This window comes from Lytechinus pictus, chromosome 2 (genome assembly GCF_037042905.1).
Source record: "Lytechinus pictus isolate F3 Inbred chromosome 2, Lp3.0, whole genome shotgun sequence".
Classification (NCBI taxonomy): domain Eukaryota; kingdom Metazoa; phylum Echinodermata; class Echinoidea; order Temnopleuroida; family Toxopneustidae; genus Lytechinus; species Lytechinus pictus.
In genome coordinates, this window is record NC_087246.1 from 62910157 (window position 1) to 62931059 (window position 20903).

The 20903-nt window shown below is 36.9% G+C and overlaps 1 protein-coding gene across 2 annotated transcripts; it reads left to right on the plus strand.

Moving 5' to 3' along the window:
- Positions 1-862: 862 nt before the first annotated feature.
- LOC129253827 (thymocyte selection-associated high mobility group box protein TOX-like) lies at positions 863-19897 on the plus strand. Of its 2 annotated transcripts, XM_054892253.2 has the most exons (7): positions 863-973; positions 4045-5010; positions 5703-5933; positions 6440-6520; positions 13141-13419; positions 14764-14894; positions 16742-19897. In XM_054892253.2, the coding sequence occupies exons 1-7, from the start codon at positions 965-967 to the stop codon at positions 16809-16811; spliced, it is 1767 nt and encodes a 588-aa protein (XP_054748228.1). In that variant the 5' UTR covers positions 863-964; the 3' UTR covers positions 16812-19897. The 2 variants fall into 2 exon arrangements, with proteins under 2 accessions (XP_054748228.1, XP_054748229.1); XM_054892254.2 differs by lacking the exon at positions 14764-14894 and having other exon boundaries at positions 864-973.
- Positions 19898-20903: the final 1006 nt, after the last annotated feature.

Sequence of the window (20903 nt, forward strand, 5' to 3'; positions counted from 1 at the left end):
CCATATCTTACTACTCTCTGTGACATAGCATACCTGCGGTTGGAATGTCTTCTAGAATCATAGCTCATTAGTAATACTAGTCTGAAGAAGTGAAGAAGAATGGAGAAAATTAACCCCTTGAAGGTAGCAGACAGCAACATTCGGGGAGAGTCCCAGAGAATACCGGAAGAAGGGACAAAACTTTGTGGAGATATGAGGGAATTATTTTCACAACTGTATTGCAGCATCGATTGATGCCGAGTGTGTATTTTTGTAGCATTTGGGCATGCAATTGCAGAGCCCTTTGCTCCTCTTGTATTGATTTCTGTTTATTTTGCTAGGATCCAGGTGCATATAGAAGAAAAGTTTGGGTGAGGGGGTGGGATGGGGTAAGGGTGGGAGGTAGGGTATATTTGGGAGGGGGTGAGGGGTGGAGGATTTGGATTAAGAGAGGGGATATACCGGTACCTCATTATTTCATTCTCTTTATAAGCAATTTTCTCTGAAAAGTCATCAGTTAATTCTCCTCCTCTTTGTTTCTCTCTTACACTCTGTCTCTCTATCTCACACACATACTCTCACACTCCTTTCTAACCCTTTCCTTTCCAATGCATGATACATGTACTTCATACTTTTAAAATGGCATTTGTTATCTTCATCCTGCCATACAGTCATCTTTAGGAAGACACAAATGTTATGTAAACATCCAAACCACCATCTATGACAGCCAAAAAATCAACCATATGAAATGTGAGAGAATCAAGAAAGAAACGTGAGATTGGCATCTGTGTATTATCATAGCTCTATAAGCGGTGACATGACATTAATTTTGTATTTTTTCTCTCCTTTTGTCGCCCTCTCTTGTTGTTATACCCTCCAGTCGCACGAGATAACATCAGGCTTTGTGAATAGCTACGATTATTGCAACCCCCGCGAGGTACCACACATTACACGCAACGGCAGGCCGGCCTACAATTCAAGAAACATGTCTGAGGTATGGAAATCTTCTTCAGAATTAACTATTTTTTCATCTTTCAGTCTCCTTTTTAGAAAATTAGGACATTTGAAGACTTTTTGTTAATATAGAGTCATTATTGCTCTACTTGTCTGTGAGAGATAGTAAGATATATTTAGAAAGTTACTTCTTGAAAAGGGAAAGGTGAATTATTGCTTGTTGTAAATAATTTACTTGTTGGAAAATATTGGCAAGAATATTTCTAGGACGAATTACACTGCTTCCCTGTATTATAAAAATACCAGTAAAAATATTAGTGGGCATTGACATAACACTGTCTCATGTTCTATTTAGAGACCCACTATTATTATTGCAATGGCTATGTCACTTCCAGTTTTATCATTTTGATTTATAATTTTCCCAAACTTGTTCAATACTATTAGGAAAAAATCATGTTTCCTTGTTCATGGTGTAATTTTTCATTCAAGTGTCTTTAGATTAGTATTCTGTGAAAACATGGACAAAAGTTCAAACTGACTATTTTGTGACACAATCTATCAAATGAAATATTTGAAGGGGTAAAAACTGTTAACACATTTTCAACTATTAGGGCTTGGAGAGATGGTTTTGCAGTTTTATTCATGTTTCTTCCAGTTACTACTGCATTCGTCTTTGTGTAAATTCAGCTTTATAATTGATTTCTTGTGATACTACTTGTCGTTCTAAAATCTTCCTATTAATAGAAATGAGAGGGATATAGAATGAGTCTTCCATATTCTGACCTTGTTAACGGTATTATTAATCCATCTTAATATCTTTTGGATCTGCCACCTTAATAATCTAGTTTCCATCCCCACACCTGCTCTCTAATTTGTGAAAAGTGCTCTCGAGTTATTGATCATGGGGTCAAGGGGTCACTCATCCAGACGGACAAGCCTTCGAGATATTTCTGTATCTGTCGCATCTCCTTCTAAAGTTTAATAGCATCCTGTTTGATCGTAATCCAGTCTGTCCATACAGTTTGAATATCCCAGATGTCTGATAAAAATAACTATACAAACGAAACAATTGGGTTTAGAAGTCTACAAACCTACTTTTTCATTTTATTGTCCTTATTATTTCTTTCACTGAATATTAGTATTAGTTACCCTGAATTTCTATCTTTTCATCTTTCGAGTTGATCCATGATTCTTATATCATTATCTTTTAAAATTTTAGACAGGTAATGGAGTGAGTAATGGTGCTTTTCCTATTAAAAGATAAAGAGACGTTTCAGTTTATGTGGAGCAAGGCTGTATCATGTCCTAGTTTTTGTCGCTGCATGTTATATTATCCCAACCAGCTTTCTACAAGATTGAGATACACAAATGATAAGGGACATGAATCTGTTGAAATCCCTCTTAATATGAAGTTAGTGTTTATAGGAACAAAACTAGCAAATTTTAGAAATACAAAATGTTAAAAGTTTTTTCTTCTCTCACATCAAGTGTGCTATCAAAAGATAGATAGAATCGATATTTCTATTCAATCCATTCAATTAGTAGTTGAAGTTCTAGAAGAAGTAGAAGTAGCAGTCGTCATCCAGGGTCCCATAACACAAAGGTTAAAGGTGAATACCCAATTATGAAAAATGATGGTTATAAAAGCTATTTAGAACTTACTTCAGGAATCAATCAAAATTTTACATTAATATTAGAAAAAATCCACATCTGACATATTTTTCGCTAATTAAAGTGCAAGCAATGAAGTTGATATCACTATTCTGTAAAAATAACATTGTAAAATCCAATAACTTAATTTTGCACTTGATTTTGATCAAATTTTCAGCATTGAGTTTGTTTAATCTTTTTGTGTTTATTCAAAATCAACTTTTTGTCAGGGTTAAATTAGCTTTAAATTTAATTACATTTCAGAGAGCAGATAGCAACTTTCATACTTTTTTTAAATTTCACTTCACATACAGACACACAGTCCTTCCCCTTTATCCAAAGTGGAAAACAGTATAGTTTCACAGTTTTGTCTGCATTTTCCAGCATTTCGGCTCAAAATATTCAGCTCAGTTCATTTACATAGGGTTTAAGGGGTCCATTGCAAAGCTGTAATCCCCCGTGCCACCGTTTTATCACAGATCGCGACCTTTAGTTTGTATCAATGAAGCGATTATGATCTAAGCTGTCTGCTTTTAAGAATCGTGCAGCGGTATCAGCAGACTTACATTTAAGTGCTCTGAAGCTTACCCAACGTCACATGATATACGGTTTACCATTCATAACTGGGTCCTCTCTCAAAACTGCATCGCGAAGAAATAAAAATTAAGCCGCTATTGTCGTCATGGCAAGGTGTCGCAAGGAGAAAAGGAAAGAACGCTTTTGTTTGTTGACTCTGAAAAATGAGGGAAAAGGGGGAAATGGGAGTGATGTATGAAGTGTTTTAGAGGAAGCCTTGTTTTTTGTACTGTTTATTGAGCACTTTAATACCTGAAGAATTCTCGCAAACTAGGTGATGTTATCTTGCAGATTTGCATGCCATTAGATGGTTATCTCCAGAAAGTATAATGATGGCAGTGTATTAGGTACCCAGGGCCTCTCCCAATAAACTCTCCATTTTTTTACTGGAAAACTTGTTCATTCTCTTTTCTCTTTTATCTCTCTCTATCTCTCTCTCTCTTGCTCTCTTTCTCTATTTTTTATGTATTTTATCCTCATTGACACTCAAATTTCTTTTTTTTTCCACTTCTAAGGTAATTTTAATTGATATATGGCAATATGTCCCCGAATTTGATTACTTTTGAATGTGTTTCTCCATTAGATACCTTTTGATGAATGGTCAATAAAAATTATTTTTTACCCTTTTGATGTGTTTTTTCTGTTCTTTCTTGCCTTTATTACTTGCCAAATATTTGATTCTTTATAATGTACATGTAGGTTTCACTATTGATATATTAGTTACTTTTTTTTACAAGTGGCATTTTGTTATAAATTTCTTGAAGCAGTAAAAGTAGTGTATTAACAAATGATGATTAATTGATCACATTTTTACACATGAGTTTATTCCAAGCAAAATGGATTGATGGAGGAATTTTCTTTCTTTTTTTTAATTATTGTTTCCAGACATTCCACACCCCAAGTTTTGGTGAGGACTTTGAGATTCTACCCATCACTCCTCCCAGGATGCCAGGCGAGGGTGCTACGCCGGGAATGAACCCTGCCTCAGCCGTAGGATACCCTGAACACACCGCTGCTGGTGGTGGAGGAGGAGGGGGTGGTGGGGGTACAGAACCCACCTTTCACACTGCCGGAAGCCCCCAACAGATGTCCTCCTTGACCTCCCCTCTAAACCCTCAACAAGCTACAAACGTTCCCAGTCCACGGACCTCCACGAATTCTCCAGTACTGTCACAAGCCCAATCCCCTGCCCTGAGCCACACCATGAGCCCTGCAGGAACCTACACAACCTCCTTGTCGAATGTCACGCCCAGTTACTCGAGCCAGTCCTCCCCAGTATTTTCAGATCAGCTCTCACACATGACTGAAAGTTTGCCAGTGGCGACATCGGCACAAGCCCCTGTTAACCCTCAGTTCCCCCCTCAGATGTTTGACGTACCGCCCATCACGGATGCGGCTTGCAGTATGGGACACTTTAATAGTGGTATGGACCCCGTCATGGCCGCCTCCCTAGGGAGCTCAATGTCCGGGGCCACCACCCATATGAGCCCCTCCTACCACATGTCACACCCACAGCAACCAGGGCAACACCACCCCCACCCTGGGCAGCAGCAACCGCACCACCCTCACCACCCCCAGCAAGCGCACCACCCTCAGGACAGCAGTAATTTCTTCCATCATGGTCATACAGAGATGGGTCCGCCCCACCCACCAGGTCCGCAGCACCTATCTACCATCAATCACTCACAGCTTGGGCTTGGCTTGCACCATGGAGGACTGCCCCCTATGTCACAGCAACACCATGCACAACTCATGGCAGGACAGACTGCCTCTCCCCCTCACATGGTAGCTGGTAGGGCGGGGCACCTAGAGAGTAGTGAGGACAGCGATGACAACACTCCTCTTGCACAGGTGAATATCCCAAATTATTTTTGGAACAAAATCATCCAAACGATCTTGTCTATAAAGAGTTTTCCTCTTCACTGAATCAATTTAAAGCTAGCTGCTCAAATATGGCATCTATTACTCCGAGTAGTTTTGGTCCACCTTATGGGTTGGTAGAGGTATATTGAGAATTTGCAGGAAAATTGTGTAAAGCTTTTTTGTTAATAAGATTTAGGGCCATAATGTTAAACATTGTTAGATCTGCTTATTAAGTAAATATCGATGGGAATATATATTCATAATTGAATTATTTATAAGAGTAAATAATTATTCATCACTGAGCATAAGCTTGAGTACAACTTATTTGTATCAAGGATAATTTTCAAATCACATCGCACTTGTATCTATCCTGTGTGAAAGGAGGTCATATTTAGTTTTCTTTAGCATGAATTGCTATTAGGCAGCAAACCTTACGGGAAATGAAATTATGTTCCAGATAGTGAAAAAACATGGCTGCCATTACACTCTATCCAATAAGACGAGGCCTACATTTGTCATGGCATCTATGGGTTACGGAGTCATGAAATCAACAACAAAAAAATTTGACCCAAAATTGAGAAGCTAAGCTTTATCATCTAACTTGGCAAAAGTAGTTTTTAGTAGTATTTTAATTATCTGTTTTTATTTATTTCCTTCTTTCACCTCATTCTCTCATCCAGTTTGCTGCTCAGGCCAAGCGGCCAGAGGTCGTCAAAGAAACGAAAAAGAAGCCCCCCAAGCGCAAGCGTAAGAAGGACCCTAATGAACCCCAGAAGCCAGTCTCTGCCTATGCTCTGTTCTTTAGGGATACACAGGCGGCCATCAAGGGTCAGAATCCCAACGCTAGCTTCGGAGAGGTCTCTAAGATCGTTGCATCAATGTGGGACAGCTTGGATGCTGAACAGAAGGCCGTAAGTCACATTTTATACAAAATATAATTTCATCATTTTCAGTATTCCCATGCAGATTTTCATGCATCCATCAAGATGAGAAACTGGTGGAGTTTGTGTTTGTTATGGGATTTTTATGGACACGGTGGTGCCGTGGTCGAGTGGTTTGGGGCACCCGACTCAGCACATGGAAGTCTGGGGTTTGATACCCGGCTGCAGCACTTCGAGCAAGGCTTTCCCATTCACTTCTCATTTATCATACAATAAATAAGTGAAATTATAAGCATTGAAGTCATATTCAAGGATTCCATGGTAGTTACAATAATGGCCAAGTTTTATGAAATGGGCCCCTTCAATCAAGTAAACAAACAAACAAAATGGTTTTAATTGTGTGATTTTGTCTTACATCATGCAAATTTGTTTATATTTACACATTTCCCTATGTATTTTGGGAAGGAATAAAGACGAAATATAGATTATGAGTAGTACGATATTCATTCATCAAAATTGATTGGTCTATTTTACAGGCTTACAAGCAGAGGACGGAAACAGCCAAGAAGGAATACTTGAAGAAGCTTGCAGCATACAGAGCAAGTTTAGTTTCAAAGGTAAAGGTTTCATCTAGCTTCTTAAATGGGAACTAGTTTTAAATTACTTTATTTTTATTCAAAAGCTTCTTAAATTGTAGCATTGATTAGTTGAAAGCAACATTGTTATGAATTATTGATACAAGATTTATGAATCCAGGTTTAGGGGCCCTATAACTTGGAATTTGGAATTCATCATAGAACTGATTTTCACATTTGACTTAATTTGAGACTATTTACACACATGAAAACAAATTGTGCAAGCAATTTTTCCCCCCTATTTTATAACCCACATCCATACCCCATACACTACCATGTACACAATTTAATGCCTCTTCCTATTTTTACTTTATTATCCCCCTTCCCTTCCCCATTCGTTATTTACCTTCCCTCTGTACCCAGTTGTTTTATTCTTTTCTTTGATATCTACCCCCTTCTCCTACCCCTTCCCCAATACCCCTCACCTATTTGCTCTTCACTCCCTTTATGCTTCCCTTCCCCATCCATAATCTACCTCACCCCTTTCTTCTTCCCTCCTTTTTTTCACAACAATTTTCCTTACCCCCATACTCCAACCCATGCTTCCCCACCCCTTTCATTCTCCCTCTCCCCTTTCCATTTTTTTTTCTTCAGCCCCCCCCACTTCCCCTATAAAGGTTCCCCAGCGATCAATCTTACTATCTACAATTAATTGTTTTGACAAGCTGACTGATTATACCAGTGACGCACTCTTTGTCAAAATCTCCTTTTGATGACTCATTTGTTTATCTATCCTTCCTTCTCTCCTTCGTTCTCTCCATCTCGTCCAAGTCCTTTCAAAACACATCCATCACTGCCCTCTATTTGCTTTCCATTCCGAAATCATACATCATGTCATTGTCACTTTGTTGATCCCCACCCTCCCCCTCTGTCTCAATCTTTCTCCCCCTTCCCTCTTCCTCCCTCCCTACCTCCCTCCCCCTTCCTCCTTTTCCCTACCAACATTTTTTTTATTACTTTTTCTTTTATCCCATTTCTTGTGTTATCCCCCAACCCTCTCTCCCTCTGTATTCATTTATCACTGAGTTTATCTCTGGCTTTCATTATTTATAATTCTGTTTCTGTTGGTCCAACTTTGGCATTATCTCCTGTTCTGCCATGCCCCAAACAGATATATAGAGAGAAAATCTTCTTCATTCATGAATGATAAATGGCTCTGAACTTCATTCTTTGTTACGGCAATCCATCTTTCTCTCCCTGCTCTATTAAATCTTGTTCATTCACTTAAGGCTTTACATACATTCCTCATTCATTCATCCAATCTTTACCATGTACTTTTTAACTACTCACACTGTCATGCAAGATTAACACATAAAAAGTGGAATGAATATCAAATTTGTGCTCCCTCTTTCTCAATCTTTCTCTCTTGGCCCCTTCAGCTATCCACGGAACATTCATGACTTCCGAAATCGGCCATTAAACCGCAAACGGGGCCCAATTAGGCTCCGTTTTGCGAGCCTCGGCCTACCAAAACTCATTAGCAATTTTCACATTTTAATTCTGGTAATGGGCAGACATGTTCTTCAGTGGATTCCTCTCCCAAGCGTCTTACAAGCGATCTCATTAAGGTCTTGTAGTCTTGCTTCCCCAGGGCTTTGCTCAATTATTCCTCTGTATAGTTCAACAAGAAAATTGGGATATGGCAATTTGAGGGGGGGGGGGGAGTGAGGGAGAGAGAGAGTATATAAGAGAGAAAGAAAGTAGAAGGGGATGACCTTTGAAATATTGATGACGATCTCTCTTGGGCCATGGAATCAATCAATTAAGCATCAGGAGATAGGATGATTGGATGTAAATCTTGTACGTAGTCGATTGTCAAGAGGAATATTAAAGTATGAAATATTCACGGTTTGCAAGTTATTACAGTAACTCGGCCCACCCCACAGGCATAGATTGACATTGCACAAGGATGCATGCATTACCCTATGTGTGACAGTTTGGCTTAACAATTATTTACTGGTTGATATATTTTAGGATAATAATAATAACAGAGAAGATTGATATAGTGCACTTTCCATCTCTAATTTAGATGTTCAAGGTGCTTCAGAGCAAAGTAGCAACCCAAAAAAAATTTGAGAGAGCAACTTGTTTAGCTAATTGTCAAATTTTGTTAATTCAATGCATCAAATTTAGGAATAGGCTGCTAGATCATCATGTAATAGTTTTATCATGTCATACAATATGACTCTGTCCTCACTTCATTTCTATTGCACTCTAATCACTATCATCACCACAATTTCTCCCAGTATCAGTTTTTGGGGGAAAAATTCTTTGGTAACTCCCGTAATGGTTCCACATGCTGTTTCTCTTGTTCCACTACCACTGCACATCATCCCTCATATCCCATTCTTACAAGTATCCACTTAATTTTTTAATGCAAAAATACTATTGTCATCATTTCTTCACTATTATCCCCGGATAAAGCTCAAACCCGACCCTCTATCCCCACCCCTACTTAAACTATTCCCCAATTGCAGTGTTTTGGACGTTTCAAATCCTATGTTTTCATATGAAGTTGATATAATATAGATGACATGCTCATCACAGCAGCCGTCAAATCTCTTTGTGGTCCTGTAAACTTATCCTGTTTGTAACTTATTTGACCCCCATCCCCACCTTCCCTCCCAACCCCTAAGAAAACCCAGTGTTCAAACGCCTAAACTGCCTTTTCATCATTTCAAAACACATCATCACTACCTGTATAGAAACAGACTCTCACCCCTGATAGACCTGTCCTCATCATCCCCCAACCCCACCCATCCCATCTCTGTGCCCCTACCCCTACTCCAATACCTGATACACCTGTTGTCCTCGCCATCTCCCAACTCCATCCCTCATGTACCCCTCCACCGTCCTCACTACCACCTTGTATACAGAGAAGACACTCAGCCCTGATACATCTGTCCTAACCATCCCCCAACCCCATCCCTCTTGTACCCCCTACCCTACCCCTTCTCCACCAATTTTGTACAAGGAGACTGACTCTTAACCCTAACACACCTATCCTCACTGACCCCCAGCACTACCCTCTCTATACGATAGCACCTCTTTTTCCCTCCACCATTCCCGCTACCACCTCATATACAGGAACAGGCCTTCAGCCCTGATACACCTGTCCTCACCACCCCCCTACCCCACCCTTCTTTGCACCCCTCCCCTCTCCCTCCTCCACCATCCTCCTAGTAATCAGCTATGCTAACATTTACTCTATCTCACTCGCCAATCTCTGGAGTGAAGAATAACACACAGCACAAACAATTCAACTAGGTCAGGACTAGATACTGGCAGGGACTAGTGGAGCAATCAATAATTTGTGCAGGATCTGCGTGCCACTATAACTCAATTTGCACCCCCTAACAAGTCCTCTAAGTGTTGGCAGCTTATTCCTTATGTTTTCAGCATCGTTGCACGGTTATTATTATTATTTCTCCTTCTCCCATTGGGGGAATGATGAGAATAAGGCCGTTTATTTCCTTCCCACCCTACTCTGTGAGATGGGGGAGGTGGATATTGAATACTGAATGGTTATATCAAATCTATCTTGTGATTGTAATGCATGGCGACCGGGTTAGGTGCTGATGACATATGAATACAAATGATGAAACGGCCATGACACGGATGTGGCGTGTCTCTCAGGTGCACTTGTCACGCATAAGATCTGTAATATTCAAATATTTCCGATGATGTATTAGATGGACCAAAAGATGATATTGATAATAGTCATATTGGTATATTGGTAATAAGGATAGTGATAATGATACCAACTGATACCATTGATGAATATTGTCCAGAATTCTCTTGTGAATTTATTTACAATTATCTGTTACAGTTACAATACCACCCTTGCTCCATTCTATACCCCCTCTTACCCTGACCCCTCCCTTACATAAACTCAAACCATCTGAAACCATCTAAGGAAATATTGATTCAAGGCTGACTGGTAGTATAGGAAAAATGATTAAACTGGGTCAATACCTCATACATATATCCTCTTCTGTCCCCCCCCCCCCCCCACCAACCAAAAGAAATATGTAGCCTAACCACCAGGCTCATTCACAGCAATTGTCCATTGTAAAGAGGCCCTCTGTGGTTTAAACAATCCTAGTTTTTGAATGACATTAATCATGAATTTATGATGAATAAATATGTTTCACCCTGTCTTCATACTCTATGTGATTACTATGATCACATGTTTTGTTTTATTGCTACCTCATTTACATTACACCCTCCGAGTGTTTACAGCACATATAATTTTTTTTTCTGTTGCTTTTCTGATGAGATAATAAGGAGCGAGTCCATTCACATTTTCTTTTAAGCTCACCCATTATGCAGAAACATTAGTGTTTAAATAAAACGTGTATGATCAAGAGGTCTTACTTTTTACCTAATCCAATTATTTATCATCAAGCAAGAGTGCCCCCCCCCTCCCTCCATTCTCTACCTTCTACCAATAAAAACAGGTCTCAAGTCTTGAAACCAGTCTAATTCTATTGATTCAAGACTAACTGTTTGTACAGTGATGCAGGTGGGGGAACCTTCGGAGGAAATAAAATGTAAACATATTTGAAATTTAGAAATAGATTGGAACGACATGATGTTTTGATATTTCCATTTCATTACATTTCTGTATGCCGATGCATTTTCAATCAGAGAAGATTTTTGTGTGTATTTCAGTTGTACATGCTTTTTTCAGTTAGCGAAGTAGATGCCAAATCACCGAAATCTTGTCAGGTTTTTTTTATTTTGTATATTAACTCGAAAATCAGCATATTTTTCCTACTTTTGAGATTGGGAATTTGTTTGATTCAATCTAGTTAGGTCATTTGTGCAAGGCCCTTCAATGATAAACTAGTTATCCATCAAATCAATTCTGTGGGCTCTTAAACATGAATCTTAGTAATTGATTGTCAAACAAGTTTTTGTGATTGATTGCTTTAAGGTAATGGACCCAGTGGTCGGAAATTGAATCATGGAAAAAAACTGTCATCATCCTTAAAGGGATGGTCCGGGCTGAAAATATTCATAGCTTAATAAATAGAGTAGAATTCACTGAGCACAATGCCGAAAATTTCATCAAAATCGGATAAAAAATAACAAAGTTATTGAATTTTAAAGTTTAGCAATATTTTGTGAAAACAGTCATGAATATTCATTAGGTGGACTGATGATGTCACATCTCCACTTGTTCTTTTTTATTTTATTATATGAAATTAGGTTTATTCAATTTTTTCCTCCAAGAACTAGAAAAATTGGATTGACAGCTGATTTAGTGCATTAGATATTTATAGCTGCAACTTATTTCATTATAAGGGAGACATATTATTCACACAAGTAGGAAATAATGAAAAAATTATGATTTTATGTAATAACATAAGAAAACGGAAAGTGGAGATGTGACATCATCAGCCCACCTAATGAATATTCATGACGACTGTTTTCACAAAATATTGCTAAAATTTAAACTTCAATAACTTTATTATTTGCCCTTTAATAAGATTTCAGCAATGAAATTATTATATGAAGAAATCTCTTTATAACTCCATATAAGAGCAGTTTCAGTCCCTTTTCTGGAATTTCTTTAGGCTTCCGATGATCATTGAGTCTTTTTTTCTCCAATCTTACAATCCCCAAGGCATCTCCTTGCTGTAGATTTGCGGAGATTGGCACAGACTAACTGTTTGCCTGCTAACTTGCACAAGCACTAAGACAGAGAGACCCTCTTACAAGTGCATTGATCGTAACTTGACTCCTGCTGTGTAAAGATTCCTTCGTTTGCTCGACAAGAATCATACAGTTTCCCTGCGTGATTGACACGCAGTCATTGATGGTGTTGAAGGGGGGAGGGGGAGGAGAGGGGAAAGGAGGATACCCTTGTGGCTCTTGATTTCTATGTCAGTCATGCCAAGTTAATGATGAGTATGCAAGTATCCAAATGATGACTGGGCATTATGGCATGCGCCTGAGATCCATGCTATATGGGAGAAGTTACTAATTGATGCAGAGGTTTGAGGTTCGAGTCCTGTCTTTTGGATTAAGACATTGGAGGACGTTCCCAGCTGGAGGGGGGGGGAGCACTCAAATTATATTTAGATGAGGGTGTGCCACACAAAATCCTGAAACGGGGTCTAAGGAATTGACTTCAAGGGTAAAATACGGTGAAAAACAGGGTCTAAGGAACTGGATTGCAGTACTGTGTGCTGTAGGTATGTTGCACCGTAGCACTGTGCATGTACGGGTCGCCAGCCATACATGGCACTAATGGCGTGGTATTGAGCTATGCTGTGTGTGCAGCTATGCGGTGCTCGCGCTGGACAATTTTGGCAGGGGAACAGAGATGTTTCGTAACAGGGGTCTTGTGAGAGGGGCAGGGTGACTTCTGAACGGAACTTTTGTCATATGGAGTATCTAGATAACTGGAATTGAGGTCTGAAAAGGGGGTCTCCAGAGTGGCACGTCCCTGTACCCCTCCCGCTGGGGTTCCCAGAAATAAATGATTATACCCAATTGATATATATCTTTAAAATTAAACAGGTGGACTGAAACTGGATAATCCTGAGCTCTAATATTTTCTCTAATATATCATCTTTGTTTTTCCTTTCCAGGCCGCTGTAGACCAGATGGACCCTGAGGATCAGTCTCCCAGTAAGCAGCAGAGACTGTCTGGTCCAGTCTCGGTCTCTCCCCCTCATGGTGCTAACGTGGCCGGTGCCGTCGGCCAGCTTCATCCCTCTGTTGCACCCAGGGTTATTGCACCCAAGCCACCGTCATCGTCCAATGCACCGGTGGGCGGTGGCACCATGACGACCGCAGCAAGCCCGTACGGCCAGCCGGCAGCCATGGTACAACCAATGCAGAACGTACAAAGAGTCGTCAAACCAATGGTGAGAAACACTTACCACTCATTTATTTCCAAATTATCTTTTATTTTTTGTTTTAAAAAGGCAATTAAATACCAATTGTGCTGTTTTTTTTTATTCATGTATCATCAACTTAATGAAATCACATTTTCATGATTCATTTTATTTTCAAAGAAATTCAATTTGGCCTATTTTCAATTATTCAGATTAATAATTCAAGCATGCAGAAATCAATATATGCAAAGCTTTTCAAATTAGAAATACAAGGTATATAACACATCAGTTAATATTAAAAAAAAACCTTCAAAGCCATTTGAAACATGACAGTTTTAATGGTCTCATATAAAGAACTTGTTCAAATTATACTGAGTTTACTAAATTGGTTGTGAAATGAGATCCATTTTTTCTTATAATAATATAAGTCAACAAATGTAAAATATTCCCCAAAATTAGTGTTTTTAACCCCCTTTTTATGAGTAATCAATTGAGAAAGGCAAATTAAAAAATAAATAAATAAAAAGAATGTAATACTAGAGGTTTTCTATCTTACTACAAGATTAATTTTTCTCTTTGAATGAATACATTTCTTTCCATCAGAGTAACCAGACTAATGTTGAAATGGATAATAATGATGATAAATGGTTCTTGTATAGTGCATATTACATTATGACGTCTCTATGCGCTTTCAAATGACTTTGATAGCAAGATTAGGTTATTTATATTGTATTTAATGTATTATTTATCATATTCCATCTTTAACATGATTCTTTATCAATTTGTTTGAGTTTGGTTTATGGTTTGGAGGCCTTATTTTGTTGAATTTTAGAAAAACACAAATAATTCTTGTGTAAGGTTGATGATACATGAATAGTGCTTTATTAGCAATGATTTTGATCAATGTGTCAATGTGTAGATTACTTGTCTTGCATGCTATTATGATTTCTTGTATCATTTTGAATTAAATCAGTGATAGTTAACTTCATAAAGTTCTGGAGCCAGTAAGGGCCCTTCAGTATGTGATACTGTATTTTGTTAAATTTTCTTGTACTTGTCACTCCCAAATTAATCATTAAGGAACTCTTTGATAAAAGCCTTTAAATTAAAAGGAATCATGATCTACCAGTTTTGGGTATAAAAATCATAAACATCATTTATTTCTTCATAAATAATTGATATGAATTATATATTATTCCATTCAGTTCTGTGTGAAATATTTTTTTATAGATTCATGATAATAATGTTCAAGGCTAATGTAAATATGGGATGATTATATAAATTTCTCTTTTGTTCTCTTTTCTTTTTTATCCCCCTTTCTCTACCTCCTTTTGCTTACCTCCCCTGTATTGTTTTACCATTTTTTTTTGCCAGTCGCCAACGAAGGCGGTAAGCGAGCCACAGCCAGTGCTGTGTACTCGCAGCGGGTGTAACCGGCCTCCTATAGAAAGCCCCGATTGGGATAATGAATATTGCAGCTCGCAGTGTGTCGTAGAACACTGCAGGTACAATGCCTCTCTCTTTATCAGCCTAGAGAGTGTTAAACTCTACATTCAAAACTAACCTTTTTATATATCACAATATCTGAGTTTGCTGCATACTAACCATGTTGGCTCTCATTATGTGAATAACAGAGTAAAATAAATACATACCGGTAGAATTCAATCCATAATCATTTCGATTTTATTCCCAATCCTAGGTTAATTTTTTTTTCATTCTTTTATTTAGGGGGGGACTATTTTTTAAATGTAGAAGAAATGTTCTAGTAAATGAAATTGCTTTTGAATTTCATTTATTTATGCTAATTTTTATCATAGGTTTATACGCTTTTCATCAGCAAAAACATACAAAAATATTGTAATAATGGTGTTTTAAAACATTGTGTCTCGTTGACAATTGACATTTTAAGTCACCTATTGGGCATTATGTTTTGAATATTTAGTTTCATATTGAGGGCAATGTCATGCAAATCACATCAACTTGCATCCAATTTCACGTTTATCTAATCTCATTTCGTAAACACTCAACTCACTTGCACAATCACTTGGAAAATGGTTTCTTCTAAGCTACAGAGGGCGCTAGTTATGTATTACCATTATTCCCCATTAGATGACTTACTAAACTCCTCATGGAAGTGTTGGTGGGGGTCAAATGAGAATGAAAATATTCCTACTCTTTTTGTAATTTTGGGACCGAGATTCATAATATTACTGTGGCAACAAGAATTATTATTACTAATGCATCTTGGCATCATGGAAACACAAAGTTTGCATTAAATAGCTCCTGATTTCATCTTAAAGAAGAGAAAAGAAAGATTACCTTTTTTTTCTTTATTTTGTGTAGGGTTGCATTATCCTTTCTACTTTTCATCTGTTCTTCATTTAAACCAGATCATTGTTTTTTTTTTACTTTTTCCTCTCTTATAAACATACTTATATTTGGTTCTTTCGGTCCTTCTCTATGCTCGCTTTGTATTTTCACCTTCTTGTTCTTCTCTTCTTCTTCATCTACTTAATATTGATCGTTTCCTCCTCTTCATATTTTTCATTTCTTCAACTTGGTCTTTTTCTCTTATTCTTTTCTGTTCATTTATCTACTCATGACACTCCCCATACTTACCATCTATCTTCATCTCTTAAATCCATTCCACCTTTTAATTCATAATTTATCATTTCCATCCATAGGATTACTTTAAAATATGTAAAACTCAAGCTTTGAATACTTCATGTTGTTTGCATGCCACGTGAATAATTTTCTGTGTAGGTGCAATGTGTTTTATTGTTTGTGCTTTATTGCTTTGCATGTATTTCTTTTGTGTTATTAACCCTGTTTATTGCTATTCAACTATCGCATTGTGATTAAGCTCTTTATTACTCCATTTCATATGTTTGTTCTGGACCATTAAGTTTTTATTCAGATATTGCCATGTGTCAATTTTATACCTGAGGGGAATTTTAATTTTTACAAACATCTTTAGAGAAATAGCGACAATTTCATATTAAAAAATAGTGACAATTTCATGAAAGTAGTTTGTAAAAAAGAGACATTTCAGCATTTTGAAGTCTTGCAGTTCTATTTTCATTGAATATTCAAATTTATGTTAATCCATTTATTAAATCAAGTTTAAATTACTATTTTAGATCAACTTGGTCTTTGGTATTCAAAATTTATGGGTATAAATATTTATTTTTTGATTAATTAGTTTTACTTTGCTCTTTGTTCAATTGTAATCTGTGCAAGAATTGTGCATTTTGGCATGATTTAGGAAATTGAGGTATGCATTTTGTTGATCAGCTAAAATAAAGTATATTCACAATTTGTTAATAATTTCTATTTTTCTCTCTATCTGTAGGGACGTTTTCACTGGGTGGGTGGTGACGAACAATGTAAGCTCCGGAATGGTGCCTCATTCGGTCAAATAGGATGCCCGGACCCCCTGCGTGCATCATACGGTTGGTACCATGGACAGCACCCCCCTGGAAGACAAATGGACATGCCCTATGCTCACATGTAAATGTATTTATGAGCTTGGTCGAAACACTTAGTAAATAGGGGTGGAGAGCACTGGTAAAGAAACAAATTGTTATCAAATCTGGAAGGAAATTAAAGTACTAAAGGAAACCCAAATCAGGAGGGAAAATGGAAAGCTATGATAGAGAGGTAGTTAGAAGAAAGGTTTTATCAAAATCAGTTACAAACTGACATAGTGGATGGATATAAAAAAGTCTCAATTTATTTTTTACGTGGAACTAAAATTGTCAACATTGATTTAGAGTAGCAGACTGCTGTTTAAAAAATCTCTGCTACGATTCTGATATTTTCTCTCTTTACCTTTCATTTTATGTCTATCTGTAAGTTGCAGCTTGTATCTTTGTAAATTCTAAATTTATGAGATAGCTAAGTTGAACTTAAGAGATAATGCTAAAAAAATGACAATGAAGTACAAAAACAAATCACATGTAAAGTTGTCTGCAAAAGCCTGCCCTTCTCAAACATTGCCAATTTGAGAATCACCAGTGAAGGTACTGATAATTTAAGATTTTTTCTTTACTTGTATAACTCTCATTTTTTCACCAATTTTGATAGAATTTTTTCCAATTTGTTTCTCTATATCCTATATTTTCATTAATAGTGATGTTCTCTAGCAGTGTGAGTTCCTTATAAAACCGAACCGATAATTGTTTTGATAAATACCGAGTAGTGGTGTGTCCACCTGATCTACAATGTGGTTACGAATTCCCTTGTCTATATACAAAATCATATTATGCCTACTTACTGTTAAATCGTAATTTGATATTGTGAGTGGTATTCAAATTGTCTGTGATGTAACTTTGATATTATTATAATTTATTATACCTTTGCAAAGAATTATTGGAAATAGCTATGAAACATTTTAAATGTATGGAGGAATACTCATATTGAGTGAAGTCCATGTGTTTACGAATAAGTGTTATTGACAGTTCACAGGCATAGTGGTAAAAAGTTTAAAATTTGAAATAATTGTATTGAACTGAATGTGTACAATAATGATATAGGAAACTAGAACATTTTTAGACTAAGTGAAATATCTTACAAAGCAAAGTAAATTTAGAGAGAATTCCAGCTTTGTTGCCCAGCAAATATCTTGATGTAGGTGAATCCAATATTAAACAGAAAATTGTTGTGATTTCACTATTGAGTCAGATTTCAGTTTGACTCACATTACCAATTCCTCGCAAATGCCTAAATTTCATACTGCAAGCAAGAAAAGTGGTCCCTTAATTGACACCATGTTTATTATACTTAGTGGTATTATAATAATGATAATAATAATGATAATAATAATATTTTCATAGTGCAAAAACAATGTGCATATATACTTCTGCACTGTAAGGACTCCTAAGACTATTGGAAAAAATATGAAAAGAAACAAGTACATAACTAAAAATATAGGTCTTTAGCCTAATTTTGATTGTTTCTCATGAATGTTTCTACTGATGGGGTTATGGCATAGTGGTTGGTACTCCATAGTCATGAACTGTTGATGCCAGGTTCAAATCTCTTGTTAGTAGTCACAAAGTGGTTTGTGTTCTCAAATAACAATGATATTCTGGCTTGAAGCCCTATCTCTTCTTTAAAGACAGGGCATGTTGTGTAAATATATTTGCTCCTATTAAACATGGGTGTAGCTATCATGTACCTTGAGCCATTAATTGTTTGATTATTGAATGATTGTTCTTAAGACTTCTTAATCATTCTTGATACATTCCAGAAACATTGCATTGTCATGTTGATATATTTCTGTCATTTATTTTGCTGACAAATGTTTTTTTTCTTTGCTGGTTGAAATAAAACAGTTATTGCTTTTATCATGTTCTGTAATGTATGTTTATCTAAGCTGCATCATCATGTTTTCTATTTGAGAAGAAGAATTGGAAAGTAACAGTTTTTTTTAATTATTATTAAGGCTCAATATATTTGTTGTGGTATGCCATAGTTATTAATTTCTGAATTGTAAGTAAAATGATTCTTTTTGCCATCTTTTACAATGTAGAGAAAAGATTATTTTAATATATTGTTATGTTGTACATTAGGGCCTCTTGCCCTCAATCCCCTTCCCTTCTTATCTCTGCCACTATTTCTCACTTGCTCCCCTCATTTCATTACCCTGCTCTCTATTCATTTATTCTCCCACACCCTCTCTCAAATTCCTTCCATCATCCATCTTTGTCTGTCTCTCTCTCTCTACCTCTTTTTCTCACATCCTCCATCTCTCCTTTTTCTGAGAATCTTATTTCATGGAATGACAATCATCCACATAAAAAAATAGTATAAATGCCTAGCATGTGTGATTACATAAGAAATGTGTATATTAAGTATTGAAGAATGTCTCTTCTTAGAGAGTAATGATTATTTGCGAAACTCTCCCAATACAGTGGTGCAGGTATTGTAAAGATAACCTGCCCTTATATTACAATGTTTATACAATTGTTGTTCTCTTTTCAAGAAGGGAAACCAGAGGGGGGGGGGGGGAGTACTTGCGATGTAAATTAGTGTGACCCTCAAACCAGTGCCTAAGTATTGCATCAGTGTTCTCCACCCTAAACATGTCTGTAAATAACCATGACAAAAAAAAAGATTAATAAGGATTGTAATTTTATTTGTAATGTAAGATGTGCAAACTTATACAGCTTTTTCTCTTCGAAGTCTTGTAGTTATAAAATTTCATCATGAGCTCTTATTTTTCTCCTTCTGTTCTTGCAATTCTCCTGTATCTATTTATGAATTTATGACTGAGTAGGAGCCAGGTTTGGATCAGGTGCGGGAGGCGATCCAACGACGGTCTTCGTACTCATGTACAGTTGGACTTGAAGAATTATATGTATTTTGTATTAAAACTCAATGCCTAATTAAGTACAAGGAGAAACATGTCTGAATTGATTGATTGAAGAAAAAAAAAAGTTGGAACTTAATAGAAGTGCACTTGTCTATTACTAGCAGGTTAATAAAGTAAAAAGGTGGAATGTAATGTTTGCTCGACTGTATATTTCTATTTTTTTCAAAGGAAGTTGTCAAAGAGTTTAGGGTGTATGTGGTGATCTGAAATCTGGCAAGACTAAGAATGGTGACCATGACACTAGTGGGGATGGCAATCATAATGGAAAATATTGTGATGTAGAGTTTAAATGATCATGATATCACAGATGGTAATGATGATCAGTGTGATGTCAACTTTGCAATCATGTTCGTAAATATTGTGATGGAGTGTTAATCATTAATAGTGATAACGATCATTGTGATGGCAAATTTGCAGTATTGGTAAATATTGTGATAGAGAGTGTAAATGATCATCGTTGATGGTGATGACAATCATTGTGATGGCAAATTGGCAGCATTGGTAAATATTGCGATAGAGAGTGTAAATGATCATGGTATTTTTGATGGTGATGAAGACCATTGCGATGGCAAATTGGCAATCATGTTTGTAAATATTGTGATAGAGAGTGTAAATGATCATCGTTGATGGTGATGACAATCATTGTGATGGCAAATTTGCAGTATTGGTAAATATTGCGATGGAGAGTGTAAATGATCATGGTATTGTTGAAGGTGATGAAGACCATTGCGATGGCAAATTGGCAATCATGTTTGTAAATATTGTGATAGTGTAAATGATCATCGTTGATGGTGATGACAATCATTGTGATGGCAAATTTGCAGTATTGGAAAATATTGCGATGGAGAGTGTAAATGATCATGGTTTTGTTGATGGTGATGAAGACCATTGCGATGGCAAATTGGCAATCATGTTTGTAAATATTGTGAAAGAGAGTGTAAATGATCATCGTTGATGGTGATCACAATCGTTGTGATGGCAAATTGGCAATCATGTTGGTAAATATTGTGATGAAGTCTCAATGATTATATCGGAGATGGTGATGATGATCATTGTGATGGTAAATTGGCAATGATGTTGGTAAATATTGTGATAAAAAGTGTTAATGATCGTGATATCGATGATGGTGAGGACAATC

Excerpts from the sequence above, each read along its gene's own strand:
- LOC129253827 (XM_054892253.2), top strand. Across the intron at positions 5,011-5,702 it reads ACAACACTCCTCTTGCACAG|TTTGCTGCTCAGGCCAAGCG; the intron begins GTGAATATCCCA and ends TCTCTCATCCAG. Across the intron at positions 13,420-14,763 it reads AAAGAGTCGTCAAACCAATG|TCGCCAACGAAGGCGGTAAG; the intron begins GTGAGAAACACT and ends TTTTTTTGCCAG.